Here is a 21,937-nt window from a genome sequence, read left to right as displayed (position 1 = left end):
GGTGTGAGCGTCAATTTTTCTAGGCGCTAAACGCAGTTTCGGAGTCGCTTATTGGCTGCGCAGCTGCATGCTGGCGAGAGGCAGCAGGCGAAGTGCTCTCTTTTAATGTGAAATGCCAGACACGCTCTCAAAGGCACACAGAGGTTCAAACCCCCTTTTAAACACAGAAGCTAGCCACTGACAAGAGGACAAGAGGCAGACACGGAAACAGACGCGGCTTTTTTCTGCCACACTGCGTCTCTCTAGACAATCGAACTAGGAGGGAGGGAGGGTAGGAGAGACTTCCTCCACGACAGTTTTGGGGAGACGAACCTTGCGGCCGATTGGACAGTGAAGACGCGCCAAGCACGTTGCGCACTGCAGCACATACACACAAAGCTGCCTCCAAAGACTCAGGAAAAAAAGACCTCGCATGCAGCAGACAGCCCCAAAGTCTTCGCACCCTGCAACGGAGAGCGCTGCCTGACACACGTCGAATATCTTGACAGCCATTGCGCCTACCGCAGGGTTCACAGGCTTGCAGATTTGCTGTCCAAATCCAACCAAGAGAAGATTCACATCTTCCCAGTGCTGTCTGTAGCCCCACACAACAAACGAAACTCACACGCACAGGTACACCTCAAGTCGCGCTGGGGTGTAACAGACAGCGAGACTGACGGGGAGGCCGCCTCCCCGTCTGCCTCAAGCACTGAACAATACGCTCCGAAGGAAAAACAGACGCCGCAACAAATAAATAAATATATGCATTTATGCATGCATGTATTTATGTGCACATGGGGCGACGTGCCTTGGCAGGCAGTCCTCCAGCGCGATCTCCGTTTCTTCGGGAGTCTTCGTTTTTACCCAGCCGAGTCTGCAGAAGCACACCCGAACCGCATCCTGAGAAAGCAGCGTACAGAAACGCAGGCAAAACAGCCGCGAGGAAGAGGGCACCTGCGCGAAACAAGCCAGCCAAGCCTTCAGATGGTGCGGTCGGTGGCTCCCGCTTCTAGAAGCTACCTGTTGCTTATGCGATGCACGTGGACGTCAACTGCGATGCCTTCAAACGCGTTCCACGCCTGAGTCGCAGCTCCCGCAACAGGCAAATACGCAAACTCTAGAGAAAAGAAGACCCCCTTTGCATCGCATGCAGCAACCGTACGGAAGAAGAGGCGCTACTACAGCCAATAAAGGATGGATACACATGCGGACAGACAGACAACTAAACAAAGACTCACTATTACTCTCTCTCTCTACCTATATCTCTGTCTTTTTACTTCTATCTATCTTCGTCTTCATACCTCTCTTTCTATCTTTCTTCTCTCTTTCTCTTTTCGTCTATATATAGATATATATATCTATCTTTCTATCTCTCTTTTCTCTTTCTCTTTTTGTCTATATATACATATATCTCTTCTTTTTTTTCTTTCTCTCCTTCTTTCTCTCTTTTCTCTTTCTCTATTTGTCTATATATAGATATATACATTTTCTCTCTCCTTCTGTCTTTCTTTTCTCTTTCTCTATTTGTCTATATATATGTGGATATATATATATCTTCTCTCTCTCTTTCTATCTTTCTTTTCTCTTTCTCTATTTGTCTATATATATGTATATGGATATATATATTTTTTCTCTCTCTTTCTGTCTCTCTTTTCTCTTTTTCTATTTGTCTATATATATAATTGTTTTTTCCCTATCCCTCTCTCTCTCTCTTTCTCTCTCTCTCTCTCTCGTTCTCTCTCTGTCTCTCTCGTTCTCTCTCTCTCTCTATCAATCTGTCTCTCCACCTTTCTATCTCTCTTCCCTCTTTCTCTATTTGTATCTCTCTCTCTATATATATCTTTTTTTCTCTCTCTCTTTGCTTCAATTCTAATGGCTTTTAAGCGGCTTACGCAGTGCATGACGATGTTGGCCATCTTCCGTCCCACACCTTTGAGCCGCATGAGCCCCTCGAGTGTTCGAGGAACTTCTCCTTCGTATTCTTTAAGCAGCGTCTCTGCAGCAGCCTTGATGAAGACGGTTTTGTTGTTGTGGAAGCCCACGCCGTACAGCAGGCTTCGAAGATGCTCTGCATGCAGCGTAGATACACCCCAAAGGTTCCTTTTGCCGCGAGCGATGCTCGGCATGCAGCGTGGCGGGCAGGCACGGGGTAATCAAGTGCATCATAGGCGTCGAAAAATCCTTTCGAATAAGCCGCCTTCTTCCTCACCGATGTCGCAGTCTGCAATAGCTTGTGGACTTAGGAGATCTTCTTGTCGCAGGCGCTGCATGCATGCGTTGGTTTGCTCATCCTTCGTCTGGCTGGAAAGCATCACGGCGAGAAGGACAGCGAATCTCTGCGAGGCAAACAGCTCGCAAAAAATCCAAAAGCAGTAGCCAAACAGCTCCTTTCTGCCTCCCCACCCTTCGCTAAAAACGTTTACGTCCTTGTGTGCCAACCTCGGCGTTCCCAGCGCCAACAAGGCGTGATTCAAATAGCCTTTAGAAGTGACCAGAGGAAAGAAAGAAAGGGAAAAAACAAAGGGAAGAAACAAAGAAACAGAGAAAGAAAGGGAGGAAACAAAGAAAGAAAGGGAGGAAACGAAGAAAGAAAAGGAGGAAACAGAGAAAGAAAGGCAAGCAAGAGAGAGAGAGAGAAAGAAAGAAACAAAGAAAGAAGGGCGAGCGAGAGAGAGAGAGAGAGTGATACAGCGGCTCTAGAGTGTGGGAAGAGCAGCATTTTTGTTTACCCTTTCCTTTTCGTCTTTGCCCGTCTGTGCTTCCACACCCATAGAGTCAACAGGAGCATCTCGCTGTAACAAAAATCGCAGAATTGATGGAGCGATGCATGGCCTATGCAGCATGAAGGGCACATGCTGCGCATGCTTAGGCTTTGAGAAAAGGATGCAGACTTCGTCTTGCCTTTTCTCGCATTTTGCAGATTGCTTCCCAAACGGCGTCAAAGTTCGGAGGAGGTGGATTCTTGGGGCCCTTGCTGCTGCTCCATACGCCGTTCCCGTTGCTGCTGCTGCTGCATGCGTTGCTGCTGCTGCTGCTGCTGCTATAGTGACGCCCCCTCGGCTTTCCGATGGGGGTTCGAGCACGGCCTTTGAGGGGGGAGCAGGAGCTGTTAATTTCCACTCCTGTACAGCCTTCTGCAGCTGCCGCCTCTTGGTTCTCTGTCTTGCATAGTGTGTGGGATAGCTCTTCTTTCAAGTGCTGCTTTGTTTGCACCGTCTCACGCGATTTTTCCTCAGCGTCAGCCTTGCAAGCCTTGGCAGATGCTGGCGTCGCCTTTTGCTGCTCCTTCAGACGCTGGTGAACGCTGCTGCTGCGCCTCCTGGCTCTAAGAGTCCGTGCATCTTCTTCTTCCTGCTGCTGCTCTTGTTGGTGTTGCTTCTCCTCCTTCTCCGCCTCAGCAACAGCTTCCTCTTTGACTTGGATTGGCTCGTTCTTCACAGCCCCCTTTGGAGCCGCTTTTCTGGGGGCCTCATCGCTAGCTAGCCCTCTTTTGCTGCCTTTGTTCGTGCTGCTGCTGCTGCTGCTGTTGTTGCTGCTGCATGGCGTTGAACGCTTGCGGCCACTTAGAGGCACACCTGTTGAGGAGCCTGAGAAGCAAAACGCGTCGAAGCTGCTCAATGCGTTGTTCATCCTTCTGGCCGCTTGTGCGCTTTCGACACTGCGTAAATGCTGCTGTGGGCGAGGCTGGCTTAAGGCAGCGAAAGCGGGAAAGAGGGGCAAGAGGTTGCCGCAGCAGCTGCTGCTGCTGCAGCCACCAGCGAGGATGCTGCCAAGAGGGCTTTCAACTCGCCACGCAGCAGCAGCGGAGGATGCAAAAAGCAGCAGGAGCAAGAGAGGCGTCGAAGCGTGGCACTTGCACGCTGCCGCCCCCCCCCCGAAGGTGATGTTCGCGGAAACTCCTGCACGCTCTGCAGGCCTTGCAGCGGCTTTTGCACGTGGCACCGGTGGGGTTGCTCGATTGCAGCGGGGCGGTTTGACGCCCCCTGGTGTGGGTTGTAGTTGCTGCTGGGGGTGGACTCCGTACAAGTCTTGCGGCATACATTGAAGACAGCTGGGCGCGAAGAAGCTATCCTGCTATCTGCTCAATGCCTTTTCCTGTGGCCTCTACGATTTCGTGTCAAAGTCGCCAAATCGGCCTTTCGAGGGAGTCGCTCCTTCGGGCGTGCCAGAGGTGGCAGGTGGCATACGGATCTGGCGAGACAATGAGGCTCAAGATTGCGCGAATGACGCCTGCTAAGGACTATACAGTTTGTATGGACAGCTCGGCAGGCCAGAAATTAGGACTGCGGATGCGCTTTCCTGCAATTCGGATAGAAGGGCGATAGCCGCTCTCTCGGCTGCTCATGCTGCAGTGGTCGTCGAAACAGGGCTGCTGCGGTGTCGCTACAGACGCTCATCAAAACGTCTGCATCCTTTAATTTCCGCGCTCTAACAGGTTCCTCGCTATTTTCAAGTTATGCTTATGCGAAACGGTATGAATAAATCACCAGAGGATACGCCTCCCATGCCGCCTTCCCAGGGCACCATCGCCCTTCGCTACCTTCGCGCTCAGCGTCTTCTACCCTGAATGCAGCGTCCGCGTCCCTGTGAGATTAGGCATTTAGAATTAAACGTTTCAACAAGTCAACGGAGGGTGCGCTGTGGGCGGGTGGTGTGGGTGTCATGCGCCTCTCTTTAGGACCAGGTGTATGCACAGTCCAGATTCTGAACCGTCAAGACACTGAGAGCCCTCTGAAGAGGCAATAACCATGCGTTTCTTGTGGCAGTCGGCTTTGTTGCTGGCAGCAGCAGTAGCTGCAGCAGCAACGACACCCTCCGCTCATGCGGCGTCAAACACCGACAGCGACAATGAGTCGCAGCAACTCCAGCAGCAGGCCTTCCCCAAACAAGATTCCCAGTCAGGCACGGATAAGGTGGACTGCGCGGTCCTTGAGAAAAGCAGAATCATCCCGGATGTCATCAAACTGGCAGAATGCAAATCCTTGCATCTACAGGTGTGCTTGCCCCTCGTGCTACATGTACACCACAAGTTACACTTCATGAGCGCGCCGCCTGATGCGGATGCTCATTCTGACCCTTTGCAACTGTGAGTGTGTGTGTCGTTCAATCTGCATTGCTGGCTCTCTGTTTCTGTCTACACATATGTTTGTGTGTGTACATCGGGCTGTATGCCGGTATCTCTGTATGTGTATGTGTATGTGCGTGTGTGTTATTCTCTCTCTCTCTCTCTCTGTGTGTGTATTCATCTCTCTCTTTTGCCTCTCTCACTCTCTCTCTGTACGTGTTGGCCTGTCTCTGTGTTTCTACATTAATATCTGTATCTGTCGAATCTGTCTGAGTATGCGCCGCTTTCGGAATTGTTTCTGCCCATTTACCCAGAGAGCTTTTGACTAGTGTCTAGCGACTTGTGCGGCTTGCAGTTACAAGTTTCGTTTGAGGGGCACCTGGCGCAGTGGGGAGCCGAGGTTCCCAAGGATGTAGCGCAAAAGGCCCCTAAGGTCTTGGTGTCAGCCAAGCCGTCGCGAAACACGCGCTTTGTTCTCTTGATGACAGATCCAGATGCTCCTAGCAGGTCGGTTGTGAGCCTTATAGAAGGGCGTCTTAGCACAGTTGGTTGGTGACGCGTGGGTTTCATCAGTGCAAGGTTGCGAGTTCGAGCGTGGCAGTAGTCGTTTATTCTTTTGAATGTTTGACAAGATATCAAAACGCAGCAAGCACCGATTGCACGCTTGCTGCGTGTTAGTATGGGAGTATGGGAGGAAGGGTTGGGGAAAGAAGCGTGTTTTTTCGAGTAGAATCAACGTTGTTTGGTCAAGGCGCGTGTCTATTGCCCACACGCTGCCGCAGAGAATGGGGCTTTTAGCGGAGTGTGTACTTGGCTGTACATGCGTCTCAGAGAAGAGCCCATTTACAGAGAGTGGTCTCATTGGGTGGCGATTAGCGAAACTGACACTTTTGATGAGAATTCGACAAGCCCTCGTGAGCGTCGTCGTGTCGGGCAGCTCAGTGGAAGCCGCGCGAAGAAAGCGGAAGGCTCAGCGACGGAGGAAGGAGGGGGAACGCTTGATTTCTCTAAAACAGAGTGCAGCCATTGCGGGATGGTAACCGGCATCTTGCATGCAAACCTCGGGTATGGGGCTTTTCTCTGGTGTTTTTCCTTCTCAGTATCCTACAGAGGTCCTACTCCCCCGAAAGACACAGGCCTCCATCGCTACGTGTTGCTTTTGTTTGTGGGATCACTTGACGACCAGCAACGCATGCAGCCGCACGAGAAGGCACTCCAGGAAGAGCCGCAGTTGCGGCTGCAACATGTGCCAAGCAGCAGTAGCAGAGCTCGTTGGGGAGGACTCGTTCGCGCCCTTGACTTTGCGGCAGCGAATGACTTGCAACTCGCTGCGGTTCAGTGGTTTACATCACAGTACTGAGCTCTCTGAACTTAACAAACACGGAACCTCTCTGGACCTGCACACATACACCCTCCACGACAGGAAACCTCTCTCGACCTGTACATACACTCACCACGACAGGAAACCTCTCTCGACCTGCACACGTACACCCGCCACAACAGGGAACCTCTCTCGACCTGCACACGTACACCCGCCGCGAGGCGGACCCTTTCAATCCACTTCCGAGCGTTTTTGATCATTTATATACTCTGTTGTGGAGTTTCTGTGAGCCGGAAGGGGAGGGAGAGACACCGGGCGGATGGGAAAGGGCTACTGCCGCTTTTCTAGGACCGGTAAAATGCAGCTGCCTACGCCGCAAAAAGCTCTCATTGGGCGTTTGAGGGATACGCGCGTCGTTTTATAATAAGGGGCCCCCAAATGGGGCTGCAGGCAGAAGACAGAGCACACTCGGTGTGTGTTGCAAAAGGATTTTCACGCTGTGCACGAAGAATGCCACATCTTCCGACTGCTGCAACTGCTCATGTGCATGCGGCACGCATGGCGCTTGGGTGCCACGCGTTGCTGCTTTTGAACGCAGGTGGTTACAGGTCGCATCATAGTACGGGGAGAGCGTTTGGGGGTTTGTTGTGCGCCTTTTCTCATATTTGTTCGGCGCCACAGGCACCCTGAAGCACTGCCTGGCTAGATGCCTAGAAACGCGAATCACGCTTTTTGTGTCGCTCTCCCAGAGCAGAACGACAGCTGCTCGGACACGCACGAATTTCAGCGGAACGCTTGCACAACAGAAGCCGACCAGCCCGTTGGGGTAGCAACAGCGGCGCGCCTGTAAGGGCGGTCGAGCTTTCTCGATACGCAGGAGGGCAGCTCCTCCCTATCCGCTTTGCACGCTGTTGCGAATGAGGTGCTCCAGCGAAGGCTGTGCGCATCCACAGGCTACTACTATGCCCTCGGTGCTTCCTAAGATACCAGCGCAGACGTGACATTAGCAGCCCCCAGAGAAGGCCGTGCATCACGCTCGCATTCCAGCACGTAGGCCTATATATATATAGATGTACATGTACTTAGCTGCAGGCAGGTGCTGCCTATTTGCCTGCTGTGATGCAGCGCACTGCCGTAACACCTAGCTGTTTGGCAGGTTGTATAGGGTGCTTTGCGCTGGTTCGACAAACCATTTAAAGGTTCCCTGGAGACCAAAGGGCTGCAGAAAAAGCACAAAAAGGGGCGGCGCTTCTTGCACTTGGCTTGGCGATGTGCACGAATTCTCAGGAGGAGACTTCACAGTTACTCTTGCCTGGGGCTATCTGTCCGTGCAACTCGCGCACTGTGATGATGCTACAGCAGAGAGTTACGCTCGTCGACCGCGCTCGCCGCCACAGTCATCCCTCTCATTCCGCTATTCTACGAGCCTCACCTCTGTGGGCTTTTAGGGGTTAACAAGGGAAAGAGGCGCAATCCTGGCCCTTGCCCTACCCCCCAAATCCCCGTGTCGCCTACCCCTTTTCCCCTACACCTACTAGCAAGCTGTTCCGTGAGCGCAAGTGTGCCGCACTGCTGCTCCTCTGTGGCGAAGGAGGCCGTGCTCTGCAGCGTCTTTCGTCCGCACGGCTCACTGCTCGAGAGCTACTCGTGAACGCAGGGCGGCGGAAGAGTGTACCTGAGCTACTTGCAAGAACGGCGAGTCTGCCCCCCCGATCGAAGGGCGAGGCAATTTATCTTCTACCAGAACGGCGCCAATTGGCAGGGGAGCACCCGGATCAGTGCTTTCCAGGGCGACCGCCGTGTGTTCCTCTGGTTAGCTGCCGGAGGCAGAGCACAAGCACCAGGCGCTTGCGATTTTCTGGCTTTCGGCCGACTCCAGGAGGCTCTCCAAAAGGTTTATCAGACACTGAATGCCTTTTATTACGCTTGTGAAGAGCATCAGCTGCCCTCGACATCGCTGCACACGAGATGGACCATCGAGAGTCGTCCGCTGCACATGCTCCCTACAGTGCGTGCATGCACGGACTTGACGCATGAAGAAAACCCCTTTCTCTGGGTATCTTGAGAAAAATTCTCCCTATTTGCGCTATCATAGCTGATATTTTAGAGCGCGGAGATTTGAACGCTCGAGATTTAGGGCGTCGAAGGAGGCTGTTGGAGGGGCAGGATGCTCGAGTACTGATGACCGCAACATGATAGGCATCGAGACACTGAGGGTTTCAGCGTGTTTCCCACGTTCCGCCAGATTCATTGGTATTCTCGCTTCTTGTTCTCCGTCTCTCTCTTTGTCTCCTTCCTTCTGGCCTCCTGCATGATCACAGGGAGAAGCAGCGGCAACACCAAGACACACTGTATCCTACATGAGTTCCGGCAGCTGCAAAAGCAGCAGCATGAGCAGCGGCGAATGCAGGCGACTACGCTGTCAACAGCAGCTGCATTGGGGGCTGCTGCTGACTTTTATGTGCATCGCATCTGCGGCGGCGTGGGAGGCACCAGCCACCCAACAAGCCGCCTTCGATGCAAGTTGTGCAGCGTTTGGCAGCCTCTCTGTGCGCCTTGCCTCGCTGGCCAGCAGCGGCAAAACCTGTTGCAGATCTTCCGCAAAGAGCAGAAGCCGATTCTGCAGCGACACGCAATTTGTTTTTTTGCTCTACGATGTTCGCAATGGCGAGGGCTTCAACGTACGCCAGATCTCCTGAATGTCAGCGTTCTTGCAGTTCAAATCGGCTCCCCTCCTGAACTAAGCAGACAGTCAGCGCCCCTTTCTTTTTCTGTTCGGATGCGGGTGATGCAGTTGCAGAAGGAAGTGGCCGTCCGCGTTGCACTGGCGGTGCAGCAACTGAATCTCGACGCGAAGCAACAGGGGCGCAAGGCGAACGAGCAACAACAACCCCACCCCGTCCATCAGCAAAAGGTGTACGTGTTAGTACTGCCCCCTTGGTGCCGGTTGCAGCATTGGCGGCTCCAGGACATCTCGCGGGTTCGTTGGGGGGAGCTGCTGCATCTGCAACAGCTGCAGCAGCTCGTGCCGACCATTGAATACGATGACTACGAGGCTCTGCATGCGCACCGAAGGCATGAGGCGAGTTTGGCAATTGCGGCTGCGATCTGTGCATGCGTCATGTGCGCGTGAGGCACGAGTACAAAAGATCTTCATGCGCGATGAAAGGCTCTGCCTTGCAGCTACCCCTTGACTGTGCATGCAGCCGCTTCTGCGGGCAGGTAGGTAGGTAGGTGTTGGTGCTGGTGCGGATGCTGCTGCAGGTTGACAGCGTCGTGATCTTGCAGTACAAAACTGCCACGAAGGGAGCTCAAAGCCATGCGGCATGCACCCCCTTGGCTGCTGTGCAGTGTTCGTCCTGGGGGTCTGTCAGTAAGCAGCAAACCCTGGCGCGTGAAGTGTACGTCCAGCAGCGGCCTCCCCAGCACCAGACAGCAGATGATGAGGCTGCATTCTTTTGGCTTGGAGGTTATTGCAACCCCGTGATCGCAAGGAAACAAGTAGGTGCGCGCAGGTTCTCATCATGGAGCATCGATAAAGGGGGTTAGCGGGCTGTTTGTGCGGTGTGGAAATAGGCCTTGCAGTGAAGTGTTTTTTGCTTGTGCCGCGTGTCTGCAGGTGTGTGTTGAGACGCAGCTTCCCACGTCTTCGACGTTCGCGCGCTGCCTTCCCGCCGCTGCAGGAGACGCGCAAATCGTGTTTTTTAAGGCGAGTTTGGGCTTTGAGCCGCGAGCAGCAGCTGTAGGAAGGCGCTTTGCACGGCGTCTACGAGAGATGGGGAGGCGCAGAGATCTCGATTTGCTTGGATGGCGACTTGTATTTTTGTCTTTGCAGCATGCAGATGCCCTGCTTCCTCCTTTTCCAGATCAGGCAGAGTTGTGGGGTCTTAATTACGGCATTTATGTACATCCGAAAATCCAGCAAGTCGGCGAAGCCTTCGTGCAGTACATGCTTGACAGCAGCGCTAGAAGTAACAGCACCCCCCGTGACAGCAGCACTAGCACCCTAGTAACATCGCGTCCTCCTGCTAGGCAGCATCGAGCACCAGCAACAGCATTGTTTCCCTTCGTATCTGCGCACTTGCGGCGTTCTGATTTTATTCGTCTGGGTTTGGCTGCGGATTTGCCCGCCGCAGCGGAAGTGCTGCTCCAGATTGCCAGGCGGATCCAGTCGCATGCAGTAAGCAAGACACGCAGCTGCTATCCCCGAATTGCTCTTAGCTGCAGCCCCAGCTCCCTGAAATGGACTTCTTTCGCGGACGCATGCGTCGCTGCATGCAGGTCCTCGTGTGTACGGATGCGACGGAAGAGGAACGCGCGGCTCTCTCGACGCGCTTTGCCGCTGCAGAGGCAGAGACTGAAAGCCTAGAAGCAGCAGGATCGCCGCCGGTGCGTCCGAGGCTGTACTTTTTCGACATGAACGCAGCTCTGCATGCGTTTGCGCGTGCGCGTGAGCAGCAGCGTCAGGAGCAGGAGCAGCCGCTCCACGACACGGAGAAGGTGCTGCTTCGCGTGCTGGGGAGCAGGTTGCTGGGGCTTTTGAGAGGACACCCTGGAGCTGCTGCCCTCGCGGAGTGGTCAGCAGCGGCTGTTGCAGATGTCTTCCTGGGTAGCAGCAATAGTCGAGTGTCGTTGCACATAAGAAATGATAGAAGCAGACTCGGCTTCCCCTTTTACCTCTCTGCAGCCGATCTCTGCTCAGCTGCTGCCGCAGCCGCAGCAGATGCTGGTGCAGCGGCTGCGGCAGTCACGGCTGCTGACGGGGCTGCAGTAGCCAAGCATCTCTACGCACGTCTGCCCCTCTGCAGTGCAAGGGAAGCCGTGATAGCCATTCCGGGCCCCCCTTCTCCCCTCGTATCCCTCCAGTCGGAGCGCCTCAAGAAACTGCTAGATCGGTAGCTTTTAAGCAGCAGCAGCAGAGGCTTAGAGAGGGGCTTTTTGCGGCGCGAGACGTGTCTCCACTCGCCTGTCCTTCGGACGGCAGCTGTGACGTGCCTTCTCCGCAAGCCTGCAGAGAGAGCCTTCACTCGGGTGTACAGGCAGCTGCATTCTAAGATTACGCTCTAGAAGCGTCTCAAGAAGCGCACGGGGTAGTTCAGGTTTTTGACGTGCAGACGGACACGAAAGTTCGCGGTCTAGCGGGGCGGGGGGGATCTACGGAGAGGGGGGTGCGGTGGGGGGAAGAGGGGGGGTGGGCGTGGTAGGAGGAACAGGCTGCGACAACAAAAACCGTCAAAACTTCTACTCCCTGCTGTGTGCCTTTAGTTAGACTTTTGTACGGACAGAAGGCTGCGCAGAAGGCAACGAATCTCTTTGAGTGCCCCTTTGCCCCCCTACTCGCCAGGTTCTCGATGGGGGCACGGTCGACAGACACCTGATATCCGAGGCATGCGAAGGCGTAAGCAGCGTTTTTTTTGAGGCAATTTGTTTTTTACATCCTGCAGAATTAAAAAATAAGGGCGGAAGACTCAGGGGAACATGGCAAACATGCAACATACCGCAATCCTGTAGCCGCCGTCAGGCTTCCTGAACGGGGCTGTGCGGTGGGAAGGGAGCGAAGCGGATCCATTTGCTGCAGGCGCAACAGCTGCTCTAGCGAAAACTTCGTGCTGCGTACTCCCAGGCGTTCAGACACCGCGGGTTTAGCGTTCGCATGCAAGGCATAGCAGCGAGTTGCCATCCGCTTCTGCCGGGAAGGCCGTTGAGCTGTCTGCGTTGCGCTGCCTGATGGAGGAATTCTGCTGCAACTGCAGCGGGAGCAGCAGGAGCAGCAGGAGGCGTCTTATCCAGGAGGCTGAGCGCCTTCTGACATCCTGCCTTTCTTGCAATGCCCTAGGCAGAGACTTGTTGTAGTCCATCTGTATGCATGCATATATGCGTCACAGGAGGCACCTGCTTTCCGCCGATACCTCCACAAGCAGGCCATGCGCAACGCGCATGCACCTTTTGCAGGAAGATGACATTCGCTCAACATGTCACCTACAGGAGGCTTCTCCAGCCTCCTTGCGTAACAGCGGCAACAGGAGCAGCAACAGGAGCAGCAACAGGAGCAGCAACAGGAGCAGCAACAGGAGCAGCAACAGGAGCAGCAACAGGAGCAACAGCATCTTCAGTCGTATCCTTAAAGCCGCCTCGGGATGCAGCAGCTCTCGCAATCTCCAGAAACAACGTGCAGCAGCAGCAGCAACAACACCAACCGCTGCTATTACACCAACAGCAGGAGCAGCCCTCTTTTGTGGGGTCCCCTATCTCCTCGGAAAGCGAAGCCGCCTCTCCTGCTCATTCCTCAGCACTGCAGCAGCCTCGACAACTCCACCCTCAGCCTGGGGGAGGTGTGTCTGAAGACTTCTCGCTGCTTCCCGCCGCTCTTGCGGATGCTGTGACAACAAGCGTCACCAGCACCAACACCACATGCAGAGACAACAGCAATACCGGCAGCAGCAGCAGCACCAACACCACCTGCAGAGACAACAGCAATACCAGCAACAATACCAGCAGCAGTAACAGCAGCAGTAGCAGCAGCAGTAGCAGTGACAGTGCAATACCAAGACTGGCAGTTTTACCCCCTGCTGCAACCCACGTAACACAGAAACTTCCAGCGCAACAGCCCTCATGGCTGCCAATGCTGCAGCAGCCTCAAAGCCCCCTATCGCCAAACTCTCCCCTGCTGTCCATCCTTCAGGCTCCTTCTCTGCAGCAGCAGCAGCAACAACAACATTTGCTGCTGTCTCCCTCGACACCTCCTTTTTCACCCTCCATGACAGAGACAGCACCCCTCCCACAGCCTCGCCTCCCTGCCACTGCAGCGGCTCGAGGAGGAGGCATTCCAGCGAGTGCAAGCAGCTGCTTTTCCCCGCTGTCTGCTTACGGTGGCTGTGGGAGCAGCAGCAACTCGCCTCTGCAGGTTACGAGAGACTTTTTTGGGAGTTCCTTCAACAGCAGCAGCAGCAGCAGCAGCAGCAGCAGCGCAGCAGCGGCAGCAGCAGCGGCGGCGGCAGAAGCAGAGCTTACGCTGGCTATGAACTGCCCTCCAACAGCCTTAGGGGGGAACGAGAACGTCTTGCTACTTGGACGATGGATACTGCAGCACTGCAACAGACTGCCGCCAATGCGTCTCCAGCCTCTCCTTGAAAGCTTCCTGCTGCACTTCGACTTCGTCGCTGCTGCTGCCGGCAGCTGTACGGGAGGCTTTTCAGTGGAGCGAGAAATTGTAGACGAGGACGAAGCAACAGATACTTCTGCAGTCGACAGCGCTGTGCTGCCTTCAGCAGCAGCAGCAGCAGCAGCAACAGCAGCAGCAACAACAGCAGCAGCAACAACAGCAGCAGCAACAGACTCGAGGGCCAGTGCAGGAGAGACTATTATACTCTTCGGTTCGCTGCTCCTCGATATTATTGCCATTCGTGCAGGTGAAGGTGCAGCGGCAGCGGCGGATTGCCTGGTTCATCATCTCAAAGAGGCGTAAGCTTTTTCTTCGCTTTTTGGTTCCTCCTGTTCTTGTAAGCGTTCTGCGCGCGTGCGGGTAGTTCGGGGATGCGGCGAGAACGCTTCTTTTGCAGGGCTTTTGGGGTGTACAGACACACAACACGCTACTACGCTTGTCAGGTGGAAATCAGCAGGGGATGTGCGTGTATGGTGGTGTGGACAGCTGCAAAGGCGAACACGTAGGATACAGCTGCGGAGATGGTGGTCTTAGTGGTAGTGGAGGTGGCGGAAGTGCTGTTTCTGACGGCTCTGCAGTGGGGGGTTCTTCTGCCTCTTCAGCAGCAAAAGGCAGCAGCAGCAGCAGCAGCAGCGGGGGTGCCTGGCTACGCCTTGGACGCTTCGCCTTTCCCAATCGAAGGGCTTTGAAGCAGAAGTTGAGATCCATCCTTCAACTCGGGGGTAAGAGAAGTTTGCGTTTTCAAAAGCCTTGTGTGGCACTGCATGCGGGCAGTGCAGCAGCGGCATGCAGCGCCACACGGGATTTAGTGCTTCCCCGCGTTCGCAGCACAAGGCGAGAACGCAGGAGGCTTTCTCGGCAAGTCGTTTTCCCCCTTTATGTGCAGAAGAAGGGCAGGATCTTCAAGGCGAAGACTTCGAGCTGGTGTCTGCTGTTATCCGCTTTCATCCTCGAGCGAAATTGAAAATGCGTGGTATGTGTCGCTTTTCTCTCTTAAAGGAGGAAAACTGGAAATATGCCTTTTAAGGGACAAGGCTTCAGGCGTGAGATTTAGCTCTCTATGTGTGTGTCATCACTGTGCTGTTGAAAACTTTTCAAAAATCCTTTTTTTAAGGCGCTAATTTCCACGGTATATTGCTCTTCTGGATGCCAATTCTGATTTGAATGCCCGTTTCGTGCGCCGTCTCTGCGCTAAGGCCCCATGTGCACTTCTGCTGTATAGTGGCGATTGGATTTGTGAGCTTGTGTCGTGCATCTCATCTCTGTGCATGTATATACTTATATATAGATATATATATATATGTACAGATATGCATGTATGTATATCCATATATATATGTGTGTGTATGTATATGCATCTATATGTATCTATAAAATTTATATCTACGCATATGACTTACATATCTATATATATCAACATATATATATGTATGTATGTACCTAAACGTATATCTATATACCAACATGTATATATCTATGTATGTATACCTAAATATCTATATATCAATATATATCAATATATATCAATATATATCAACATATATCGATATCTATATATATGTCTATATGTATAGGCATGCGAGGCATTTACGTGTCTGCACACCCCAATCCGCGATTTCATTCCACAAGAACGTTTTTTGTTCGCCGAGAAGACTCATCACCTCAAGCAGCAGAAATGCAGCAAGCGGCTTCAAAGACAGCTGGAGCTAGCGAAGGTGTCACGACGCATCAGGCAGCTTGTCAGTCGGGGATGCAAAGTGTGAGCGGCGTGAAATTGGCGAAGGATGAAGACTTCAGCTACGTCCGATGTGTTGAGAACATCCTCTCCGTCGACACGAAAGCCTCGAGGCTTATATGTTCGATCCTTAAGCAAGTGCGCAGAAAATTCACATCCTATTCGCATCCAAAGGGGGGGACGGCCAGCTCTGTGCATGCATTCCTTACTGCAGTATCTCGAAGGCGTATACTTGCATCTAGGGGGAGAGAGAGAGAGGCTGAGAAGGAGGCATGCATGCTCATAGGCGTGTATGTGTGTAACGGGGGTGGGGATGGGGATGGGGAAAGAGAGAGAGAGACAGAGACAGAGAGTGAGACAGAGAGAGAGAGATGATAGGAAGAGAGATGTCAGAGATATATAGAGAGAAACGTTAGGAAGAGATATGTCAGAGATATATATAGAGAGAGAGCTATGGAGCGGCAGGGAGGTTGAGGAAACGATAGAAAGAGAGAAAAGGTTCAGATGGCGAAAGCGATAGGGGATCTAGAAGAGTCTGTCTTCGTATAAAAGCCGTTTGCATGCATGTGTTTGCAGGCTGTGCATGCCAATGTACTGCTTTTTTCCTTAGTGTCTACGTGCTCTGCATGCATCGTTGTTTTGCGGTTGCATATTCTAGCGTCTCGAACTACACAGGAAAAAGCAGTGTAACTGCCAAGGATCTCGCCTCTTGGGGTGGGGGCTGTATCGCTCTCTATCTCTTTCTCTCTCTCGGCATCTCTTTTTTCCTTTTGATAATTTGTGTGGCTTGCAGTTTGCAGAAGCCTTTCCCTCCGTTGTGGGGAGTCTTGCTGAATCTCTTCGCCGCAGTGCACCTGCCCTTAAGCAGCCCTCTGATATTCATGGAGCTTATGCGAAAAGCTTGCTCTGGCTTGCACACAACATTCCTCCCGTAAGACGAGGCTTTGATATGCCGAGTCTGCTCCTGTTTTCCTTGCGCAAGGCATTTCGCTTTATGCGCACCTCATCTCGGATTGAGCTTGTGCCTCATCTCTCTCTCTAGCTCTCTCTAACTCGAATTCTTCAAGTCTATCTCTCTAACTGTTTCTCTCTCTCTTTAACTCTCTCTCTTTAACCCTCTCTCTTTAACCCTCCCTCTAACTATTTCTCTCTCTCTTTAACTCTCTCTGTTTAACTTTCTAAGTCTCTCTCTCTAACTCTCTCTGTCTGGCCCTCTAACTCTAACTCTCTAAGTCTCTTTCTAACTCTCTCTGCCTCTATCTATCTAACCCTCTCTGTCTCTCCCTCTCTCTAACTGTCTCTGTCTCTCTCTAACTCGCACTCTGACTCTAACCCTCTAACCCTCTAACTCTCTCTCTCACTCTAACTCTAACTCTCTCTCTAAATATCTAATACCCTAAGTCTCTCTCTTTAACTCTCTCTTGACTCTCTCTCTAACTCCTTCTCTCCCTCCCTCTCTCTCTCTCTCACACACACACATACACACACACACTGCACGCATTTCAGATATCCCCTTCTCCGCAGAGCAAACTGGGGGAGGAAGGAAGAGGAAGGAAGAGAAAAGAGGGGGGAGAGGTTCGCGTAGCGTGAGACAGTCGCCCTGCAGCGGCACTCCCTAGTATTGCATTCTCGTTGCGTTTTGCATGCATTCTGCAGCTTCGGGGGAGCATCTGGAGGTTGCTGCTTTCCCGCATGGTTGTTATTGACTCGGAGATCAAACACAAGGATCCGAACTCGGTAGATGCCGAGCAGATGAGCACGTGGAAGGTGCGATCTCCTGTCTGGCATGTTTACTGATAATGGAGAAAAGGGGGGAAAGAAGAAGGGGGAGGAAAGGAGGGCATGCTTGTTTGGAGTCAACGAGCGGCATTTCCACTAGGTTGCTTCGAGATTTGCGTGGAATGCAGATCTCTCTTGACTGGAGTGGGTGTGTGTTTCACGTGTCGTTGATTTGCGCCTCAGCGCGAACAGCTAGCCGAGCTGTCGCTGCAGCTGCAGCAAGGCTCAGTCGATTTAGGATCCGTTCAGCAGTTGCTGCAGCAGCAGCAACAGCTGCTGCAGGAGCTGTACTGCCGCATCCGCAGCGAAGAGGATATTGATGCAATGGCGCGAACGCTGGACTGTCTGATGGTTGCAGTCTTGTCGTATCTCAAAGTGCACTTGCCAGCTCTTCGCCACAAGCCTGCAGTCGCCCCTGCAGCAGCAGCAGCAGCAGCAGCAGCAGCAGCAGCAGCAGCAGCAGCAGCAGCAGCAAGGCGTGGGCATGGGCTTAGCGCCGCAGATTACTCCCCCTGTGTCGACGATTCTCCCCTCCTTTCTCCTGCATGCGATGCTGCAGTTGCTGCAGTCACAGCAGCAGCTGTGGGGGAGGGAGGAGCTGCTGCACGACATGCTGCTTTTGGAGAAGCTGCCGCCGCAGTGTCTGGAGTTGCCTCAGAAGCAGACGTTTTTGTCGCCGAGCTGCTCAATGCCTTCGTGCGTGTTGTCTTGCCAGCACACAACTGCAGACACACGCAGTTTATCGTCTTCTTCGTGGCATCTCTCGAAGTTCGATGGACTGTTTTGCTGCTGCAGCAGCTCTTCATGCTGCTCGTCAACAGAGCAAGGCACATCCGACTTGTAAGGGCACAACGCATCCTTCAATTCCTTGTCTCACATGCCTCCCCCTACACACCAAGTCGCATTCAAAAGGCAGCAGCAGCCTTTTAATACGACACGTCAGATAATTTACACAGTCCTCTATGCATCCTTCCCCTGCACTACCCCTCCCTTGCCTCGCTACACTGACACGCCACAGCATTCTCCACATTCCGACTCCTTTTCTGCTACTGCTTTTGCTGCTGCGTTTGCTGCTGCTAATGCCCGTCCTACTGCTCTTGTTGCTGTGTTTGCTGCTGCTAATTGCCGTCCTACTGCTTTTGCTGCTGCTAATTGTCGTCCTACTGCTTTTGCTGCTGCTAATGCTTGTCTTACTGCTTTTGTTGCTGCTAATGCTTGTCTTACTGCTCTTGTTGCTGCGTTTGCTGCTGCTAATGCTCGTCCTACTGCTTTTGCTGCTGTGTTTGCTGCTGCTAATTGCCGTCCTACTGCTCTTGTTGCTGCTAATGCTCCTACTGCTACTGCTTTTGTTGCTGCTAATGCTCTGCTGCGTGTGCTACTGCTTTTGCTGCTGCTAGTGCTCCCACTTCTCTTGTTGCTGATTTCGCTGCTGCTACTGCTTGTCTTACTGCTTTTGTTGCTGCTAATGCTTGTCTTACTGCTCTTGTTGCTGCTAATGCTCTGCTGCGTGTGCTACTGCTTTTGCTGCTGCTAGTGCTCCCACTTCTCTTGTTGCCGATTTCGCTGCTGCTAATGCTCCTACTGCTTTTGCTGCTGTGTTTGCTGCTGCTAATGCTCGTCCTACTGCTTTTGTTGCTGTGTTTGCTGCTGCTAATGCTTGTCTTACTGCTCTTGTTGCTGCTAATGCTCCTACTGCTGCTGCTCTTGTTGCTGCTAATGCTCTGCTGCGTGTGCTACTGCTTTTGCTGCTGCTAATGCTCCCACTTCTCTTGTTGCTGATTTCGCTGCTGCTAATGCTCGTCCTACGGCTCTTGTTGCAGCTTCATGAAGACGCTTTCCACTGTTTTTCTTGCTGCTGCTGCTTGACTGCTGTATGCTCTGTTTTCTACAGCGTCGCATCGCCTGCTGCTACATCGCTTCCTTTCTCTGTCGAGCACGCGTTGTACCTCCTAGCATTGCGGCTGCAGCGTTGCAGCAGCTGCTGCTGCTGCTGCATAGGGGCTTTTTAAGGACTGGCACTGGTCTTTTCCAGCAGCAGCAGCAGCGCATGCGTGTCTTGCAGGCAGCCTTCACTAGAGACTTCGGTAAACATACCGAAAAATAAATGCCTTTCGAATGAACCTTCTTCCTTCGTTTGTTCATTTCTCCTTGCTGCCTATCAGCGTATCAGCTGCTGCCTTGTAGATGCAAGATCTTCCTCTGCTTCCAGCTGCTACTACTACTGTTGCTACTACTCTTGCTACTACTACTGTTGCTACTACTCTTGCTGCTACTACTATTGCTGCTACTGCTGTTGCTACTACTCTTGTTGCTACTACTCTTGCTGCTACTACTCTTGCTGCTACTGCTACTACTGCTGCTACTACTACTGTTGCTACTAACTGTGTGTGTGTATGTCTGCCTGTGCCTCTTTGTTGTTGCTTGCAGACAGCGCAGATTCGCCTTTAGCGCTGCTACGGACTGTCGTGGAAAGTCTCTGCTACGGTTTGTGCTTCTGGATGGGACCTTTACTGCAGCAAGGGAGACTCGCTTTCCTGCTGCTTCCCCCTTTCGATATTTCTTCAGTGCTGCTGCCCCTGCAGCCGCTGTTGCATCTCAAGCGTGGCATTGCCAGGCAGTTCGTTGCCGCATGCAGGCGTACGGGGCTTTTTGTGGCGATGGAGTCTCACTTTGCAGCTGTGCTGCAGCACCACAGGCAGCAGCAGCAGCAGCAGATGCAGCAGCAGCAGCATTTGCGAGGAGCTGCTGCCGCGAAAGCGCTTAACCCCCCTTCTGGCGCAGCAAACCTCGGGGGATCAAGCGCAGCAGCAACAGCAGCAGCAGCAGCCACGGCAACACACGAGCAGGAAGAGGCAGCTACAGAAGACTTTTTATCGCCTTTGTCTCCGACTGACATGCAGCAGCAAGTTCAGCAGCAGCAGCAGATACAGATACAAATGCAGCAGCAGCAAACACAGATGCAGCAGCACCAACACTTGTGCGAGGCTCCCCCCAGCGCGCCAATGAGTCCAGACTCCCACAATCTCTTGCCTAGTGCATGCACTGTGCACTCAGGCAACAACAGCAATAGCAGCAGTAGCAGCTACAACGACCCTTTGGCAGCCTTCTTTCCCTTCGATCCGTATAGACTGCGCCACTCTCAGCGCTTTATTGCGAGCAAATACAGGGAGTGGCAGCAGGTGGAGTCTGCCTTGCAGCAGCAGCAGCATCAGCAACCCCAGCAGCACAGACAGCACCAAATTAGACAAGTCGCGATCCTGCTCGAGCAGCTGAAACAAATACAGGAGCAGCAGCACATGCAGCAGGACGAGCAGAAGCCCAATCAACAGTACCACGTGGAGCAGCTTGCTCAGCAAGTATTGCGTTTGCAGCAGGAGCTTCGTGAACTGCTGCAACAGTGGAATGAAAAGAGCAGCGTAAGCAGCAGCAGTTATGAAGACGGGGTGGAAGGGCTTGCACCTGAAGCAGACGCTGCAAGCGGCAGTTGCCACCTCTTTGTTTCTGCAGCTGCATCTTCCCCCGTAAGCTCGTTCTCCCCACCTTTCCCCCTCTGTGAGGCTTGCAGATTTGAGGCCTTTCTTTTTGCTTGGCGTGCTGCGATAACGCTGGAGTTCAAGTTTTCTGCCGCGTCGGTGTACGTACAGCAGGCGGCGAGCTGCGACAAAGCAGATGCCGAGACACGGAAGCTCCATGAACAGCAGCTGTCTTCTCAAGCGGAGGATCGCATGCGGCAGCAAGGAGGAACAGAAGAAAACAGGCTTCACGAGAAGCATGATGGAGAGGTACATGCACATTTCGAAGCCTTTCAAGCGATCCTCAGCCTGAGCTCCTAACTGCGCGATAACTCGCCGTTCGCGCGCAGTCAGAGCAAGAGTGCTCGCTTCCTCACTGTATATGGATGTATGTTTGTATGATTGTATGTTTGTATGTGCATGGATGTATATATATGTGTATGTATGCATATGTATGTGTATGTTTGTATGTGTACGTGTATGTATGTTTGTATGAATGTATGTTTGTATATATGTGTATGTTTGTATGTGTACGTGTATGTATGTTTGTATGAATGTATGTTTGTATGTATATGTGTATGTATGCATATGTGTGTGTATGTGTATGTATGATTGTTTGCTTGTATGTATGTGTATGTATATGTTTGTATGTGCTCAGGAAATTGGCATTCGTGCATTGGAGGATTTTGTAGGTTTTGACTGCGTGGAAGTAACGAAGGAGGTGAGGATACGTCAGCAGTGTCAGGAGCGAGGTGCCTCACGCAGATTCTCGTTTGTCGTTTGAAACTGCAGGCACATGTCTGCATGCTGCAAGGACGGGAACTAGGGAGTGGTGTGTGAGGTGGGGTGGGGTGGGGTTGTACCACCCTGCCTTTTGGATTATGCATTTTTGTCTCATGCTACGTGTCTTGCGTGTGTGTCAGACAGCAAGAGGCCGTGCAGCAGCGGCAGCTGCTGCTGCAGATTCTGCGAAGGCAGCAGCCGAGGGCGATACTGTGAAGGCAGCAACAGCAGCGGCAGCTGCTGCTGCGGCAAGGGCTGAAGCAGCAGCAGCAGCTGCTGCTGCTGCTCAGGTGGCAACTGCAGAAGCAGCGCGTCTGTTGCCAACTGCCACGTCGCACGATGTGCGTGCTGCAGCCGCCTCTGCAGCAGCAGCAGCCCTTACAGCAGCAGCTGCTGCTGCTGAGCAGGCGGATGAAGTCGTGCGAGCGCAGGTGGGAGCTGCAGAGGCGGCAGCGGAGATAGCAGCAGCAGCAGCAGCAGCTGCTGCTGCTGCTGCTGCAGCCGACAGCAGCAGCGATGCGCTGAATGACGTAAGCAGCGACAGCGACTCGGATCCTGGAGTGCAGCGGTGGATGTCTAGGAGCAGCAGCAGCAGCAGCAG

General features: G+C 53.0%; 3 protein-coding genes across 3 annotated transcripts; 2 read left to right on the top strand and 1 right to left on the bottom strand.

Annotated features, from left to right (window-relative positions):
* Window positions 1-255: 255 nt before the first annotated feature.
* On the bottom strand, window positions 256-3,609 carry LOC34623815 (endonuclease III-like protein 1). Its single transcript, XM_026335276.1, has 9 exons — window positions 3,201-3,609; window positions 2,881-3,167; window positions 2,709-2,771; window positions 2,189-2,315; window positions 1,908-2,047; window positions 1,000-1,058; window positions 788-853; window positions 502-574; window positions 256-357 (listed from the first exon to the last, which is right to left on the bottom strand). The coding sequence occupies exons 1-9, from the start codon at window positions 3,607-3,609 to the stop codon at window positions 256-258; spliced, it is 1,326 nt and encodes a 441-aa protein (XP_026191061.1).
* A 1,868-nt stretch (window positions 3,610-5,477) lies between these two features.
* On the top strand, window positions 5,478-13,830 carry LOC113146817 (DNA N6-methyl adenine demethylase-like). The gene is made up of 6 exons (XM_026335296.1): window positions 5,478-5,551; window positions 5,876-5,958; window positions 6,145-6,220; window positions 12,388-12,485; window positions 12,602-12,755; window positions 12,852-13,830. Exons 1-6 carry the CDS (start codon window positions 5,526-5,528, stop codon window positions 13,828-13,830), a joined length of 1,416 nt encoding a protein of 471 aa, XP_026191081.1. The 5' UTR covers window positions 5,478-5,525.
* Window positions 13,831-16,954: 3,124 nt separating this feature from the next.
* Window positions 16,955-19,145, top strand: LOC34617320. Its single transcript, XM_026335275.1, has 3 exons — window positions 16,955-17,029; window positions 17,225-17,881; window positions 18,933-19,145. Exons 1-3 carry the CDS (start codon window positions 16,955-16,957, stop codon window positions 19,143-19,145), a joined length of 945 nt encoding a protein of 314 aa, XP_026191060.1.
* The last annotated feature ends 2,792 nt before the right edge of the window (window positions 19,146-21,937 follow it).

This window comes from Cyclospora cayetanensis, unplaced genomic scaffold (assembly GCF_002999335.1).
Source record: "Cyclospora cayetanensis isolate NF1_C8 unplaced genomic scaffold, CcayRef3 CcayRef3_contig_64, whole genome shotgun sequence".
Classification (NCBI taxonomy): domain Eukaryota; phylum Apicomplexa; class Conoidasida; order Eucoccidiorida; family Eimeriidae; genus Cyclospora; species Cyclospora cayetanensis.
This window is presented reverse-complemented; position numbering and strand designations above follow the sequence as displayed.

Excerpts from the sequence above, each read along its gene's own strand:
- LOC34623815 (XM_026335276.1), bottom strand. The coding sequence starts at position 3,609 with ATGAACAACGCATTGAGCAGCTTCGACGCGTTTTGCTTCTCAGGCTCC. Across the intron at positions 3,168-3,200 it reads TGACGCTGAGGAAAAATCGC|AAGAGCTATCCCACACACTA; the intron begins GTGAGACGGTGC and ends AGCACTTGAAAG. Across the intron at positions 2,048-2,188 it reads TATTGCAGACTGCGACATCG|AGCATCTTCGAAGCCTGCTG; the intron begins GTGAGGAAGAAG and ends CGCTGCATGCAG.
- LOC113146817 (XM_026335296.1), top strand. The coding sequence starts at position 5,526 with ATGACAGATCCAGATGCTCCTAGCAG. Across the intron at positions 5,959-6,144 it reads TGAGAATTCGACAAGCCCTC|TATCCTACAGAGGTCCTACT; the intron begins GTGAGCGTCGTC and ends TTTCCTTCTCAG. Across the intron at positions 12,486-12,601 it reads ACAGCATCTTCAGTCGTATC|TGGGGTCCCCTATCTCCTCG; the intron begins CTTAAAGCCGCC and ends AGCCCTCTTTTG.
- LOC34617320 (XM_026335275.1), top strand. The coding sequence starts at position 16,955 with ATGGTTGTTATTGACTCGGAGATCAAACACAAGGATCCGAACTCGGTA. Across the intron at positions 17,030-17,224 it reads AGCAGATGAGCACGTGGAAG|CGCGAACAGCTAGCCGAGCT; the intron begins GTGCGATCTCCT and ends TTTGCGCCTCAG. Across the intron at positions 17,882-18,932 it reads GAGCAAGGCACATCCGACTT|CGTCGCATCGCCTGCTGCTA; the intron begins GTAAGGGCACAA and ends TGTTTTCTACAG.